At 44.2% G+C, this 16,633-nt stretch overlaps 2 protein-coding genes across 9 annotated transcripts in view; one reads left to right on the forward strand and one right to left on the reverse strand.

Annotated features, from left to right (window-relative positions):
• Nucleotides 1–5,166: 5,166 nt before the first annotated feature.
• usp1 (ubiquitin specific peptidase 1) lies at nucleotides 5,167–15,762 on the forward strand. Of its 2 annotated transcripts, XM_079739845.1 has the most exons (10): nucleotides 5,191–5,290; nucleotides 5,490–5,507; nucleotides 5,765–5,989; nucleotides 6,129–6,270; nucleotides 6,405–6,509; nucleotides 7,016–7,170; nucleotides 7,483–8,192; nucleotides 8,282–8,440; nucleotides 8,671–8,872; nucleotides 12,662–15,762. In XM_079739845.1, the coding sequence occupies exons 3-10, from the start codon at nucleotides 5,817–5,819 to the stop codon at nucleotides 13,431–13,433; spliced, it is 2,418 nt and encodes an 805-aa protein (XP_079595971.1). In that variant the 5' UTR covers nucleotides 5,191–5,290; nucleotides 5,490–5,507; nucleotides 5,765–5,816; the 3' UTR covers nucleotides 13,434–15,762. The 2 variants fall into 2 exon arrangements, with proteins under 2 accessions (XP_079595970.1, XP_079595971.1); XM_079739844.1 differs by lacking the exon at nucleotides 5,490–5,507 and having other exon boundaries at nucleotides 5,167–5,290; nucleotides 12,662–15,761.
• Nucleotides 15,676–16,633, reverse strand: part of dock7 (dedicator of cytokinesis 7) — a 54,764-nt gene continuing 53,806 nt past the window's right edge. For all 7 annotated transcript variants that reach the window (XM_079739842.1, XM_079739841.1, XM_079739840.1 and 4 more), the window contains one exon: nucleotides 15,676–15,812. In XM_079739842.1, the coding sequence (XP_079595968.1) occupies nucleotides 15,770–15,812 (43 nt within the window). In that variant the 3' untranslated portion in view covers nucleotides 15,676–15,769. The remainder of the gene's footprint in view (nucleotides 15,813–16,633) is intronic.

Below are 16,633 nucleotides of genomic sequence, written 5' to 3' on the forward strand. Positions count from 1 at the left end.
GTGAGTGAGTGAATGAATTAGAGAGCAGAGAGGGTGGTTGTTAAGAACGAGCCTTTGTGTCCTTCCTCGATTGGCTGCGTTTTATTCCCCACATTGCTGTGTACTACTTCATGTGTGTTTCCATGCATGTGTGTATGAGCGTCTCTGTGCGCCGCATGTGCAAAACCTTCAGGCAGGCATTCCGTTAGCCTGCGCTCTCCAACCACCGCCATGTTTAGCCCCCCAGCAGGCCTAAACAGAGGCTAAGTCTCATGAAGCCTTGTCACCGCGGCGCTTACACCCTTGAAATCACTGGTCTGGATTCCACTGCAATAATAAACTCCTGTTGAGCCATGGTTTTTCATCTATAAAAGTCCCTGCCACCAAAATCCACATCAACATGTTTTTTCTAGTGCATTAGTACATTCTGAGGTGAAGTACAATTAGAAATGTTCAGCCGTCTAGGCTTAATGCAAAAGTTCCTCCCCTAAAACACATGTTGGGTTTTAGGTACATGTCTCCATCAGTATGCATACGTCATATCCATACTTACCAATAAGGATCTCCAAACCGTTTCCAACGTTGTTCAACGGGTATTAAAACAAACAAAAAACGAACCACTTTGGGTTGTGAAAGGAGATGGTAAAAAGGAGAGAAACAAAAATAATATACATTTTTATCACATCTAGGATTCCACACACACACACACACACACACACACACACACACACACACACACACACACACAGGTTTCGGACACGTCCGTGATTCGGAAGGAGAGCTGATGAGCCTAAAGTCAGACATGTCAACAAATACATCATCTACTAATCGCACTTCATTGTAATGGACTCCAGTGCTACAGCCGCCGGCACTCTTGTTAATATGACTCACAACACATACACCTGAAAAACACTCTGACACACACACACATACACAAACACAAACACACTCACATGTGTTGGCACTCCACACACTAATGTGTGGCCCCATCTCTGGGATTATGATACAAGTTTGATCCTCTGTGGTGTTAGTGGTTTGTGTGTGTGTGTGTGTGAATGTGTGTGTGTGTGTGTGTGTGTGTATGTTGTATCCAAGTGTGTATGTCTGGAACATACATCTGTGTAAACTCCTCCTCCCTGACACCAACTCTCCACCCAACCCTTTACACACAATCACTCTCCATCCATCTATACACACACCCTAAACACCCATACCCACACACACACCCACGCTGTAGACATTGTGTAAACATGTCCTCCATAAGAAAGTAAACACCTCTCTCAACTTGTTTTTGAATGCTAGCTGTGCTTAGCCAGCCAAGCATGGCCAATACTCTCTGACAGGCCAACGTAGCAGTCACTAAGATGAACTGTGAATACAAGCAGGCTGCAGAGAGGGAGAGGAATACAGAGAGAGAGAGAGAGAGAGAGAGAGAGAGAGAGAGAGAGAGAGAGAGATAGAGAGATAGAGAGAGAGACTTTGGAATGCATGGGGAGGCAGAAAGAGCAAGAAGCAGGGCAAGAGAAGAGTGAGATCGATGAACAAGAACAAAGTGAAAGATTGCAAAGAGAGATAGTAGAATGAAAAGGATATCGCAATGAATTAATGTGCATGCAAATCGGGAAGGAGCCTTCAAGCATAGAGAGAGTATGCATTGATACAGCGTGACAACTTCACGCCCACCCCTAACTCATTATATTCTAATTATTCTATGGTCATATAGTGTTACTGTGTGTTTATGTGTGTTTTACAACTGTATACAACATTCCAGCCTACAGACATTAGTCAGGGGGGCAGCAACCACAGAAAGAGAGAGGGATTTCCTCTATAGCAGAGCAAACTCTGTACACATATTTTCCACAATTGTTCTTGCATGCTTTTTCCTGAGCTCCCATTGGTTCCTAATCAAGATGACAAGAGTCAGTCCTTGTTAAGACTTTGAAAATAGTGTGAAACAGTGAGACAGGTAAAGGAAGCCTGGCCATTGTGTGCCATTAGCTAGGATGCTCATGAATCGCTGACAGGTCGAATGGCCAGTGACTGAAAAATAGCACAGAAAAACTAAAAGACAGGAAAGTTGTGAAGCCATTGACAAAAATCGCTTATTCGATCTTCCTGCATCTTGAAAGACCCAGCATTCCCTCACGACCTTGTCTCTGGCTTTCATCGGTTTTAGCCTCTTTAGACTATTTCCCTGCATTCTATGTAGCTCATTTGACAAAGAGGGCCACAGAGCAAAGTCTGTAGGCTGGAAGAGAGAGAGCGAGAAAGTACGAGGGCAGGAGAGAAAGGGAGCAAGAGAACAGGAGAGCGAGAGAGCGAGAGAGCAAGAGAGCGAGAGAGTGAGTGAGAGAGAGAGAGAGCAAGAGAGCAAGAGAGAGAGAGAAATGGAGACTGAGACTACTAGACAAATCTGAGAGGGAGAGAAAGAAAGACAGGGCAGGAATGCAAGACAGATTAAAAAAACATATAGGCTATGGCTACATCAAATGAAAATCTCTTCTGATCTCTGCACAAATGTGTGTACAAAAACAACAACAACACACGGCTGTTAATGCACGACAGGAGAATTGCTACTGTGTGCATCTGTATATGTGTGCATGTCTGCATGTGTGCATATGTGTGTGGTGTTAAAAAGGGATGGGATAGCCAGGCAATAGGAGAGCAGAATTTAGGACATGTTTGGTATTCTCTGAGTGTACCGTTCAGCCTATCTCGTAGCAATTTCTGCTTCCATACAAACATCTGGGGGTACAGAGAGAGGGGGAGGGCTGGAAATGGCGGTAGAAGAGAGGTTGTCTAAGGAAGCCATCATGGGTTGCCATGCCACCCAGCTAAGACAGCAGCTAAGATACTAGCTAAGACAGCAGCCTTGAGACTTGCATGGCTCTCCAAAGCAGCATGTATGCAGTCTCTCAGCTAGTGGACATTCATCCAAACAGGGACAAAAATGAACACACGCCACCAGCTGATCTTAGCGCCAGCAGCCCTACCATGTTATAGTAGAACTTCTGGGCTGAGACGGCACAGAGCCTGGGCCAGAAATCAACTACGTTGATATTATACCGAAGAAAACTAATTTTTGCAAGTGGATAAATCTTTTAGAAGAGGCCAATTTCATTGGCCAGTGGCCCGTTGAAACAGTGTTGATTTGAAACCTTTTCAGACACTTTCACAATTCAATAGTGCTGGGCGAGTTTGTGTTTCACCAATCACACGCTTACAGATCACCGCCTCCCGAGGTGCCTCAACCAGATTTGAGGTGTCTGCCATTAAATGTTAAATATTAATATTAAATCAGATTTGAGAGACTTGCCACTGGCCAAACGCAGAATAAATTTGACCATTTTGCAGGGTTTTCCCAATCTAGAAGGTAAAATAAGAAACTCAGTTAATTATGGACCCTGGAGTCAACCCTGGCTTCTCCGTCTCACAGAGATGACGTTTTCACAGAGCGCCACCCAACGGCCTGCATAAGTTATGTATCCATAGTTTATCTGGTCGAGTATCCACAACTGTAGGTTTCTGCAACATTAACAAAGTGGATGGATTGTGAGTTTACTGGTTTTCACATTGATATTGTAGCATATCATTTCCATCTAAAAACAAAGACTGTACTCTTACACATTCTGAATGGAATGTGTAAGAGTTCAAACTTTTAAAAGGGAAACATACACCCAGCAATGCTAAAGAGAATACCATTATAAATAACAAGATTCCCCGTCATTTCCAATGATAGCTCCGTATGTTGAGGTAGTTCAGACTAGTACATACAGTGTCCAATAGTTTAAGTGTATATCGACTTTTTAATCCAAAATATCTTAAATAAAAAAACTAATTTCAGCAGGGGCATTATAACGATGTAATATATTTTAAACCATTTCCTCCTTGTTTATAATAAACAATATAAATGATATGACATATTAGGCCATCATGTTTGTGACTATCATGTTTATGAGTCCTTGTTAATTAAAATAATGTTGAGGTCAATTTAAATTTAGAAAATTCACAATTCATTATTTATTTAGTATGCACCCGAAGATATTTAGCCAGCGAAGCCAGTGATGCACTAATAGTTTACCGAGGTGCCTACAGGCGTCTCATATGCTGCCCGTCCATCTACCAATATAGGGTTCATATGGTTTTGGCGACCATCTATCAAAACGAATAGAGCGACCGACCCAATTGAACCTCTTAAGACGTCGTATCTACTACAGCGCCCAACTGATTTACAGCATCAGTGAATTTAACTAAACAAGCGCAAATTCTCGAAGCAGAGGCAAAGCTCAAGTCGAATAGTCGATACATCATGCTGCTGAGCAAGCAGGCACTATGCAGCAGGGGCAGATCTGCCCTGCATGCACTATCGTCGTATGTGCCTATGGGAATTATTGCTCTGTGCTCAAATAACACACCTGTGCTTTTTCAAATCGGGGCAGCGTCGGGTTGGTAATAGGAATTTAAATAAGAACACCCACAATGTGTCGTTTGTAGAAAGGACGTCCATACACGCGATATAACTCGTATATAATAGTATAAAATGTGGCATCAAATGTCGCCAGTAGGCGTACTACATGTTTCACTACACGAATTAATGGTATGATAAAAAACAGAGTTGCGTGGTGCCTTACCTTGACGTCCGGACAGGGCTAGCCTTGCTTGATGACGGGAAGATGCTCTACTGAGGTGCGAAGGCTCTCGGTCTTGAGGAGCTGGTCAGTGGTCAGATATTTTCGTGTTCAATGTTTCCCCCTATTGGCACAAAGGCTACATTGTAACTGCAACGTTTCGGGCCCAGATGAGGACATTTATTTGTGTCATGCGTACTTATCTTTTGTTACGCTGAAAATAAGTGTATTTTCCCCAAATACTAAAACAGCCCGCCTTGATGTGATGACATGAAGATGTGTCACGTCTATAAGATAATTACTTTTTAGAATAGGACGTAATGGGCATAAGAAAATGACCTTACAAACATGGCCGCTATACTAGTACCACTGCTGGTCCTAATATAAATGGGTGTCAAAAAAAAAGCCTGAAATGTAAAACCTGCTTTTTTGAATGTATTACATCAAACAAACACGACTGACTTGATAAAATGCTATACAATTGTTAAAACCTATATTTTATTTAATAAGTGTATTATTTAACATGCCACATGATTATTATTTTGTGTTCGTTTGGGCAGTGAGGCGACGGGTCTTGAGGTGGAAAAAGCGCCAACTTCTTCCTGTACTGCATGCTATTATACTGTGGGAATTGCGTCTATAACGGATTTTTCATCAGTTTGTGTTCGAAATGAACTAGCAAGGTAAGCTTAATAAGCCCCATCTAACGTGGTAGATATGTCGCTGTGTTCTCTGGGTCTGTTAGAAAACGTATGTTGTCTTTTTTTTATATATATACTCCTCCCACTAAATTCCCCGCTCCGTAACGAAGTGACCCATATGTGTTCCAGGATTACGCTCAGTGTTATACTATTAACTACACTGTATCCACCCCGACGGCAGTGATTTTGTCACGCTAACGTAAGTTAACGTGAGACTTCGCAAACACACTTTATGATATTTATGCCGGGTGGACAATTAGAAAAAGGCTGCCAGTCCAATAGCTAACGCGTTATGCATTATCGACAAACTGCTGCATTTAGAAGCAACGTAATGCGTAACGTTACACATAAAGAAACGAACAGTGTTTAGTTTGTCATGTTTGGTTCCGTCGCCTGTTCCATCGGGGCGAACTCGGGCCGAGTGTTGAACGGGTGTCCATTTCGTTCTCCTGCCAGCGAGGCGCGCTGTTGCCTCTCGGATCGTCTGTCTGTACGGTGTCGAGTGGAGATGCCAGGGCTGCAGGGGGACAACGTGGTGGCCTCCCTGGGGAGCCCCGTCAAGAAGAGCAAACTTTCCCTCAAATTCTTCCAGAAGAAAGAAGCTAAACGGACATTGGACTTCTCCGAACCTCCCGCAGATGAGTCCAAAACTGAACCCGAACCCGAGGATTCAATTACAAGGTGTGATCGCACCTTTTCCAAAATCATAGTAACCGTCATAAAATCTTTTTTTTTTATCCATCTACGTAAGAAACTTCCATTAAATTGGTATTTTAATAAAAATTCTTCCTCCTTTATTGTCATTGTTACGACTCTACAGTGGTGAGCAGGTAGTCCCTGGACCTTCTCCATGCACCGGTTCCACAGGTCCTCTGCTACCTTATGAGAAAGTTGAGGCCCTGCTGCCGTTTGTCGGGCTTAATAACTTGGGCAACACCTGCTACCTGAACAGTGTTTTACAGGTACAGTATGATTATCCTTAGAACCACTTGTAGAAATGAATGGGAATATGCTAACTTCCAAGTCTGTTCATTGAATACTCCTTGTAATGGGAGAACAGCACTTTTGTTTTTTTAAACTCTTTGTTTGTCAATAGGTGCTGTACTACTGCCCTGGGCTCAGAGATGGCATCAAGAATCTATACAGTCGATCCAAAAGCAGAGACAAACTCAAGGAAGAAATCGTCAAAAGTGAAGATGAGGTCTGTACAAAACTGTCTGTCTATATGTCTATCTGTTGTTAAGGGATGGGCATTGTTCAACATCTTTCACTTTCATTTATATATTAAATGCTTCAATCCTCCATAGTATAATATAACATGTTCCATGGAGTCTTATTCAAATATTCAAGATAAAGTATTCTGCGGTGGCAGATAACATTAGCAGCAGCTAACCAAGCAGCTTTAGCTGGTTGGTTCTCAATTTCAGGCATTCATAGTACGATCAATCTGCATGTCTTCCTTTTCTGAAAAGATTGTCTTCTACCATAACTTCTGAAAATAGTCCATTAAGGTAGTCCAATAGTTCAGTCGTAATGCTGAGGAAGTTTTGACTTTTGTTTGTATACTAAGTTAGCAAACCTGTTGCTTACCACTTCTGCCATGGTCCAACAAGATTCTGTAGTTTCCTATAAGGAACCAAAAGTTTGTTGCCCATTCCGTCTTTTGATGGCTAAGCAGTCCTGAGTGTTATGTCCTCTGCTCCTCAGGAGGACAGCGTGCCGGCTCACATGGAGCTCCTCGGGAGTTTCAACAGCCTCATCACATCCGTGGAGCAGCTGCAGTCTGGCTTCCTGCTCAACCCGGATGGCTACAGCGAGGGGGAGCTGGCCACACCGCCACGCAAACTACTGCACACTCTCAGGTGAGAGGCCAAGCCCCCTTATCCCTGTAACCCTAACCCTAATCCATTAAGACACCCCTGTTTACCACAGTGCAATACTGATAAAGGTGTATCGCTGTCGTCTTCTTGCATAGCATAAAGCCAAGCTTGAGCACTTGCGTCTGCAACTATGTTAACGCCCACAATCTACTAGCTTTGTAAACTGCATTTGTTGAAGCCTTACCTTTTTAAACCTTTGGCCAAACAGATGTGGCATCAATCAATGAACTTTCATTCAATCATAATCTTGGAGAGTTTTTGCTGTGAACTACCACTAACGGGTCATCCTTCCAGGCAACTGAACCCTATGTATGAGGGCTACCTCCAGCACGATGCCCAGGAGGTGCTTCAGTGCCTACTAGCTTACATCCAGGAGGCCTGCGACACCATTAGGAAGGAGCAACATGGGGAGAGCACGAAGGAGGTCATACCAGAAAGCCCTGCCTCTCTGGTGCCAGCCAGCTCTGAAGAAGAGGAGGAAGATGGCCAGGTCAACGGAAAGAGGAAGAGTGACACAGAGGCGGGAAATGCCAAGAAGAAGCCAAAGTCGGTCAAATCCAACAAGCTGGATGCTGATGAACACTCGGAGAAGAATCCCTTCACCCGTTCCAAAAGGAGGTCCTCCAGAGAGATAGCTGCTGACGCTGCCCCCGGGGAAAGGGAGGTGAAGGATGAGGGGAAGGAGGAAAACGAGGAGGTCGCGTGTAGCGGGGAAGAGGGCATGGGGACGGCTGATGGTGCCCCTAAAGCTTCTGAGGGGAAGAGGAAGAAGAGAACCAGGCTGAGCTGGCTGAGGCCTTCCTCCAAGCAGCCAAGCATCTTCTCTAAGTTCCGCAGCATGGGCAAGATCAGCTCCATCATGGCCCCCAAGAACCAGGCGGAGCAGGTGGCGGAACAGCCCCAGGCAGATAACGGACCCAAACAGGAACCAACTCAGATGGGTAAGACTGCCCCGGAACCCACCAATGGCATCACGCAGGACCAGAAGGCTGTGGAGAACCAAGGTGAGATGATGATTGATGACTGAGTTAAAAAAAAATAAAAATGGGTATGGAGGTCAGAGTGAGTGACGGCCCCTCCCTCTCTTGAGCAGACGGCCTGGACGTCCTGGAACGGCTGTTCCAGGGCAAGCTGGTCCTGCGGACGCGTTGCCTGGAGTGTGAGAGCTACACGGAGCGCAGGGAAGACTTCCAGGACATCAGCGTTCCCGTCCAGGAGGACCAGCCCAGCAGCCCAGAAGACCTCTCTGAGGGTGAGCGGCTCTAGACACCTCATGTTACATATGTGTTGCTGTTGCTGCTCATGTTTACAGCATATTGAAATTATGCCTGTACGGGGTTATTTTTTTATAGGTTAAACCTTGTCTATTATTTTATGTATGTCCTTATATAAGTCCAACCATAGAATTTTTAAAGAGGGTGTACCTTCTTTGTCCTTACTATATTAAACCACCTGGTGCCGTCTGCCTTCTTCATCCTATAGTGTCCCCAGACCCTAAACCGGAACAGAAGACTCTGAAGTGGGCCATCTCCCAGTTTGCATCAGTGGAGCGTATCGTCGGCGAGGACAAGTACTTCTGCGAGACGTGCCACCATTACACAGAGGCTGAGAGAAGCCTCCTCTTCGACAAGACCCCGGAGGTCGTCACCATCCACCTCAAATGCTTCTCTGCCAACGGTCTAGAGTGAGTCAACCCTGTCTTCTGGAGCCCTGGGTGGAAAACATCGCTTTTAGACAGTAACGGGATTGTTGGCTTCCGCAATACCTGCTTAGTCAGGTTAGCCAGAAAAGTCTATGTGATATTGGCTGAAACGCATTATAGGTACCGTTCTACAGAGGGCGCTATAGTGTATTTGCCTATAGTTGATTCACATTACTTATGTTGTGTTCTCTTCAGCCACTTTCATATAAAAAAAACTATGGCAGAAACGGACAGAGCTTTAGAACCCAATCCTAACGTTGCCCATACGTGGGGCGGCAGTAACTCAGGAGGTAGAGCGGGTTGGCTGGTAACGGCAAGGTTGCTAGTTCAATCCCCGGCTCCTCCTAGCTGAGTGTCGAGGTGTCCCTGAGCAAGGCACCTAACCCTAACTGCTCCAGACGCCTGTCGCCTTTGCATGGCTGACTCCGCCGTCGGTGTGTGAATGTGTGTATGAATGGGTGATTGTGAGGCACTATTGTAAAGCGCTTTGTTACAGAAAAAGCGCTCTATAAATGCAGTTCATTTACCATACGTTAAACAACACAGAAGATAAAATCGCAGATAGACAGAATCGCATTAAATATCGCGCTAATAATAAATATAAGCTCTCAGAAAATCGTAGCATAAGGTCACTGACAATACCTTTTTAGAGATAGACCGATATGTTTTTTTCAGGGCCGATACCGATACCGATTATTAGTAGTCAATGGGGCCGATGTCGACTCCAATATTTGGAGTCGATATTAATTTACAGAAAAAGGGAAAATATTGGCGTAAAAATTTTGAATAATACAAACTCAAACACGTAACTTAATTTAAATGCCTTTAAGCATATGTTTAATAAACACAACAGCTTATCAGATTTGCAACATAACACAATTTAAACAAATAAATGGCTCTCTAAAATTTTCCTGAACTGAACTGAAATGTTAATCTTTTACTTATCTTTGTTTTAAGTTCAAACAAAAAAAAGTACAGGGTGTTCTACTGAAGTTAACTGAAAATTTAAATAAATAAATAGTTCCCTAGTTAAACAGCCATTAATGTGCCATTATCGGTTTTCTCTCAGACAGATGGTGCTTTGCTGTCAGTTTCTGCAGCTTCTCATGTGGCTTACACATCGTGCTTCCCTGCAATAAAACGAACTGAATTTTTCTCTCTCTCTCACCCCTTACTTTTATCACTGACTATTTCCCTATCAATATTATCAGCAACTTTGTTTCAAGTGATTAAACCGTTATAAAACACTAAATAGCCTACAGCATCTTCACTTTAATAATCAGTGTTTATCATAGGAACAGACAGCTGCTGCTAACGTATTGGGCCTCACAGTAACGTTAGTAGTCGTGAGTTGTAGAGTTTCGCTACAGTCTGCTGAGCGTCTAGAGCAGGGGTCGGCAACTGGTGGCCCGTGGGCCATAACTGGCCCGCCAGACATAATATCTGGCCCGCCAGATTATTCTGAAGTTATATTATTATATATTTTTTATGATAAATTTTTTTAGAATATCGAATATCTATATCTTCTAGCTTAAATGCAAAGGGCCACATACAGTGAACTTTTTTTTCTTTCACAATCGTTTTTGAATTTAATTGTACCAAATCCTGCTACTACTCCCAGAAGGTTAGAGACACACTCGTCACGGTCACGCATAAGCTGCGAGGGGCTGAGTGGGTGTTATTGGAAACTATGCAATATTAAATGAAACGGAAACCCCCTTCATAGGCCTAAATACAACAACCATGGCAACCCAACATTACGTATTTTTGCGTGATACTGCACATAGAGAAAGGCAGGAGCTGTTGACAAAAGTCAACAAAAGATTTAAGACTCCAAGCTCTGAGACTTTGCTGTTTAACGCATGTAGAGTCTCTGATGAGGCTACTTCGCCTGCAGCTCTTCTAACGGTGAGTAGGCTAGGAACGGAGGTTTGTGTGTGTGCGCAGTCAGTCAGCACCCGCCATGGTGTGTATATGTGCGTGTGCGTGTGTGCGCGCAGTCAATCAGCACCCGTCGTGGTGTGTGTATCTGTGTCTGTGTGTGTGTGTGTGTGCAGTCAGTCAGCACCCGCCTTGATGTGTGTGTGTGTTGTGTTGTGTTCTGTTGTGTGAAGTGAAGTGTTTTAAGAGTGGTTGGCTGCTTTTTTAGGTGCGCACTACTGCCCTCTCTTCAGCATAAGGCCTTTCTACACTGCCATTACAGCGATTACACCGTCCTATCTCAAGTTTCCTGTGTAAAACCGAGGGGGTAAAATCCCCCGTTCGTCACGGCGCGGGCTTTCTTGGTTCACTGGAGAAGGCGGGGCTGCGCACGGAGTCTAGACCTCTTTATTAAAATTTGCATATTCCCAAATATTATTTTTTTATGAATGAAGAGACTCACATGCAAGAATGAGTTCACGTCTGAGTGTAGGCTACAAACGTGATTAACTATTTACAAGTGCAAAAACACCAACATATTCTTTATTTTGCTGACCACTTTTGGGTTAGGGACGGGTTAGGGTTTTTTATCCCGACAAAAGCCTGTCTCTCTCGTAGATCGCACCCTCTTTCAACGTCTTTGTTTAATACGACTGCATCACCTTCTCTTACATGATCAGCAGCTAGTGGGTTTCACTTTCCCTCCAGTTAGAACTGCTCATGATGATATCGCTGCGTTGTCTCTGTGGAGACAGCGCAGCAGCACCTCTACCCAACGTGATCAGGCATGACATTTACGTGATTAGGGCATACACTTGTTTATATGTAAGTCTTTTAAGAGTCATCTAGGGCTTGGTAGGCATATGACTAAGCCAGCTGACGGGCCTGCGTCGCAGTTCCAGATGCACTTTCATTAATCAATTCCTTGAACTAGCCTTTGATAATGTTCTGGCCCTCCACCTACTGGCTGGGAAAAAAATTGGCCCGAGGCTAAACTTAGTTGCCGACCCCTGGTCTAGAGCCAGAGAAGGAGAAAGCGGACCGCTGGGCTAACGTTACGCTAAAAGCTAATCAGCCTTCACCTTAAAGCCTAAGGGCTCGAGGGGCTCCGTGGTTACGCAGTTGGATAGCGCATTACACAGTTGTAGAAGTATAACCACCGCTTAACGTGCTTCCCTGCAATAAAACTGGACTGAATTGAGTTTATTCGATTTTTACTCGCTCACTCACACACAGACTTCTACTATAACAGACTATTTCCATATCGATATTATCAGCAACCTTGTTTCGAGTGATTAACAGGCATGCCTGGACGCCAGACTGCGAGCAGAGCTGCCGCTTATGTTTATATAACGTTAATGGGCTCACAGTAATGTTACTAGTAGTTGTGGGTTGTAGAGGATTGGGATGTTTATTACAATTTCGGGAGAGTCTGCTGCCGTAACTTACCACGAAACCAAACCAGACAAAACCTTTTCTCCTCTCTGCCGTGTGTGTGAGCACAGTGCATGCACAGCTTCCACTGCTGATTGGCTGTTACCCGTCGTGGCTCTGCGTGTAACCAGAGCGTGTAACCAATCAGACGGCGCTGTGGGTGGGACAATGCTGGAGACAGCGTAGTGACAGCAGACAGAGAGGCGCGGCTGCGTCAAAGCCAAAATAACCCAGTTTTAAATTGATCTCTTATCGGCCGTCGGATCAAAAAAAAAAGGCTGCCGATATGTGTCAAAATGCCGAATATCGGTGCCGATAATCGGTCGATCCCTAATACCTTTCCCTAGCTTGTTTGTATATTTGAGTTGAATTCCGGTTGTCTCTAACCGTGTCGACCTTGTGTCTGTCGTTTCCCAGCATGGACCCCTACGCGGGCCTGTCCAAGGTGAACACCCCACTGCAGACCCCGCTCACCCTGTCCTTGGAGGAGTGGTGCACGAGCGCCGCACCCCTGGACGGCTGCCACTACCAGCTCTTCGCTGTGGTGATGCACAGCGGCGTCACCATCAGCAGCGGCCACTACACCGCCTATGTCCGCATGTCCGAGCTGCAGGACGTGCGGCTCCAGCCACAGAGCAAGGAGGAGGAGGAGCAGCTGAAGGAGAGGGAGGAGCTGAAGGAAAAGGTAGAAGATCAGGAGCGGCGAGGAGGAGACGGCACCAAGCAGGAGGAGGAAGAGGAAGGGCACTACGATGACGGAGAGGTGTCCTTCGGCGGGGGGAGGGGACTTCACCGGGGCAAGGCAGGGGGGAAGAAAACAGAGGGTGTGGTTGGACTCCTGGGAGGACAGAGGAGCACCGGCAACGGCTACGAGCTCGCCGGCAGCAAACAGGCCGACAAGACATCCACCAGCGGAGTGGCCGAGGCTCCGAGGCGGAGGCCCACCACCAGTGGACCGGTGAAAAAGGAAGCCGAGGAGGGGAAGAGGGTCAAGGAGGAGCGGGAGGCACTGAGCAGCCTCCTGCACTACGAGGGCAAGTGGCTCCTCTTCGATGACTCGGAGGTGCGTCTGTTTGAAGAGGAGGACTTCTTGCGAGCCTGCTCCCCAGACACCTGCTCCACGTCCACGCCTTACCTGCTTTTCTACAGGAGGACGCCACTGCAAGGCACAGGCTCCATGCAGGGGTGACGGGTCCAACGGATAGATGGACCCTCTTTATTCGCTGCCATCAGTCAGGGTTGTGGAAAACCACAACCCTGTGTTTTGTTTTTTTACATTCATTTATCTCTATAAGCTGAACGAAGTCTGTTCAAACTTGTTTCCAAATGGGGCAGAAACCATATTGGTCACATGAAACTGTGGACCTCTAGAATGGCTCAACTTGCAGGGTTTGGTACTAGCAAACTCCTAAGCTAGTAGACTTGTGATATTGGCACCCACATGGTCTATGAAAACCAGCGGTACTTCCCACCTGGTCAATGATGACTAGCGCCTTTTCATAGCAACAGGTTTGGGAGGAAGCTTGCGTAACTAAAAGCCTAATTTATGCCCCCCTGCTCATTTTATTGATGAGTTTAAAGCTTTTCCTGTTGTCCTAGCTGTCATATTTTGTTTCATTTTCCCCTTATTCCTGATCTGTTAGAATGATTCGGATCTATCCATATATTAAGTTGTTTTAACTATGTTAAGCACTTTGGCACTTAAAATTCCAGTAGGTTAAATTGCTGTATATTTTCATCTTCTTTTCATTGGCCATAGGCAACACTGCATCCCTTCTCAATATTGCTAAGATGATAACGAATTGTAGATAAAGTTTTTCTATTGCCAGGATAAGGATGCTACACCTCAAGGGAAGTCTCTTGAGAATATAGATCTGCATGGACATCTTTTCATGAATCCCTCATTCAGGTCCAACAGGCTACTGAATGTCTTTATATAAACACATTTATTACCATACATCTAACACGCTGAGTTCCTTAGTCTATGCAGGAGAGGCGCATGCTGTCAGCTCACAAGAGTGCCACAAAGGGAAAAGTAAACGTTTTGATGGGATTGCATTTATACTTCAGGAGGCAATATATACCTCAGTTAATGATTTAAATCCCATTGAATCACTGCCTTGAGCGACATTTCAAGGTCTTGTAATATGGAAAAAGCACCAGCGGAACTCCAGTAGGGGCACATAACCTATAAAAAAGATGGCTGATGGACATTTCTGCCATTATCTCGTGTGGAAGTGTATTGGTGCATTAAACCTGTCACCCACCATTAACCGGTTATAAAAGTGATCTTTGTATTTGTTGCTCTAACTAATTGTTTTAACCTTTTCAGTTTGCAGCATTCAATGTTAATTACCAAGGACATGGAGGCCACTAGAGTTAAGATAAGGCCAATCCATGTAAAAACGGCTCCATCGTATCCATTCCAGCTTGCACTGTAACAGAGCCTTTAGAACATGTTTGTCATAACCTGTGAGGTTTTCATTGCTGATAAGCCTAAATATGGAGAGGTTCTGCAGGTCATCTGATTAATGTCACGTTTGTCTCTTTGAAATGCAACTTTCTTGTTTGAAAATGTTAATTTTTTCACTTTAAGCCAGATGTCTAAATCATTTTCTAGTTTCTAAATGTCAAGCAATACCAGCCATGACTGATATGCATAAATAACGTACTTCATTGATGCTAAACAAACCGCTTTCTCTCAACCGTTTCGGAACATAAGCAATAAAGTTTTAATATTTCCATTAATGAAAGACCCTTAAGACAGTTTGTGAAAAAATAAAGGATACTATTTGGACAATTAAAATATTTATTTTGTTAAATATTAACATAAATCAAACAATTAAAGTTGAAAACAAATCCCTTTAACTTGCAATGTAGTTTAAATGAATAATGATAAAGCCTTATAAATAGTATTTTTTTTTTTGCATTTTTCATGTTTTGGATGATTTTTTTATGCCTTTTTTGGATTAAATAGTAAACTTTCAAGTTGTAAAAGGCATCGCTACACCATAATAAAAAGTGCACAAATTAAATTAAACAGATTTGACACTATACACATTTTTTTAATGATACCGTGACGTTTTAAATAGTACCCTTTGGCTTTTTGTGTTGGCACTTGACTTGACAACTGGGGAACTTGTTAACAGTTGTTAGCCTCAATAGCTAACGGCTGCTAAAGATCCATTGACATTGAGACATGAACCCAATGCTAATGAGCCATTTTGACATTAGCAACATGACTGATGCTGGGAAAATAAAAACTCCAAACACCATCACTGATGCAGTAAAAAAAATGTTGCATGACAAAAAAGAAAAAAATTACAATGCCAAGGTATCGCTGTAAGATCAACTTGATCGTCCCACCGATGCGTAACAGGTTATTCTGTAAACAAATGAAGACACTGGAATGACGTACCAAGCCAGGACACTTTCAGGCCACTATGTTGAGGAGCGACTTTTAAGGAGACACAATGTATTTACACTTGGGAATAAATTAATGTTGCAGTTCTCTTTTCCTCATCTTCAAAAATCAAGCTTCCGAAGACTTATTCTGCTGAAGGAATCTCTGAGGAAACAAAGAACATAGAACAAGAGATTTACACAAGCACAACAGCCTTGGGTTGTACATTTGATCTCTAAAAGTAATTTGAATGACACTAGGGAGAAATGGAAATGTTGACAACTGTAGTCAACTGGAAAATAAAAAATAATGGCGAATTCACACTAGAACGCTGTCTAGTTGAACACTTAGCTCTGCCTCAAAGGTTGACGATGACAGGGAAAAAGCCACAAAGCAAACTACCTTGTCAAGCTGTCCGTTTGCTGCATGATGTCAGGAAAATCACCAAAAAGATTGATCAGCCAACACACAGCTTTCACTAGCCACCACGCTCATACATTTAGAATATCTCACTCATACTTTCCCACAGCAGTAACTTTGACAAACACATGACACGTGAGCCAATCGCAAATGCGATTGGCTCGCCAACCCCAACACACACCACAGTGCAGGAGGCCTACCAGTGTAAGTTGACCTGCATGAAAGGCTTATAGCCCAGTGGGAGGCCTCTGTGTGAGTTGACCTGCAGGACAGGCTTAAAGCCCAGTGGGAAGCCTCTGTGAGTGGACCTGCAGTACAGGCTTATAGTAGCCTGGCTATTGCCATACCAAGCTCAATCGTAGATTGCACGTTGGTCTGGGGAAGCTGCTGTCATTTTCTTCAGCACAAGAGGCGTGATCAATGGGCCTAGTTCAAATGACTACGCAATTGGCTGCTGGCCGTCGCTCCCCTGTCATCATTGTGTTAAACCAGCCAATAGCGTGCCAGGGGAAAAAGCCAGCTTGAGGAGTGGCTCCCGCAAAAACGTATCGAAACTAGAAAGAAAT

This window comes from Pollachius pollachius (assembly GCF_949987615.1).
Source record: "Pollachius pollachius genome assembly, chromosome: 7".
Classification (NCBI taxonomy): Eukaryota; Metazoa; Chordata; class Actinopteri; order Gadiformes; family Gadidae; genus Pollachius; species Pollachius pollachius.

What these genes read in the sequence shown, in the direction of transcription:
- usp1 (XM_079739844.1), top strand. Translation starts at nt 5,817, where the DNA reads ATGCCAGGGCTGCAGGGGGACAACGTGGTGGCCTCCCTGGGGAGCCCC. An exon ending in AAACTACTGCACACTCTCAG is followed by an intron (nt 7,171 to 7,482) that starts GTGAGAGGCCAA and finishes TCATCCTTCCAG; the next exon opens with GCAACTGAACCCTATGTATG. An exon ending in CCCAGAAGACCTCTCTGAGG is followed by an intron (nt 8,441 to 8,670) that starts GTGAGCGGCTCT and finishes TTCATCCTATAG; the next exon opens with TGTCCCCAGACCCTAAACCG.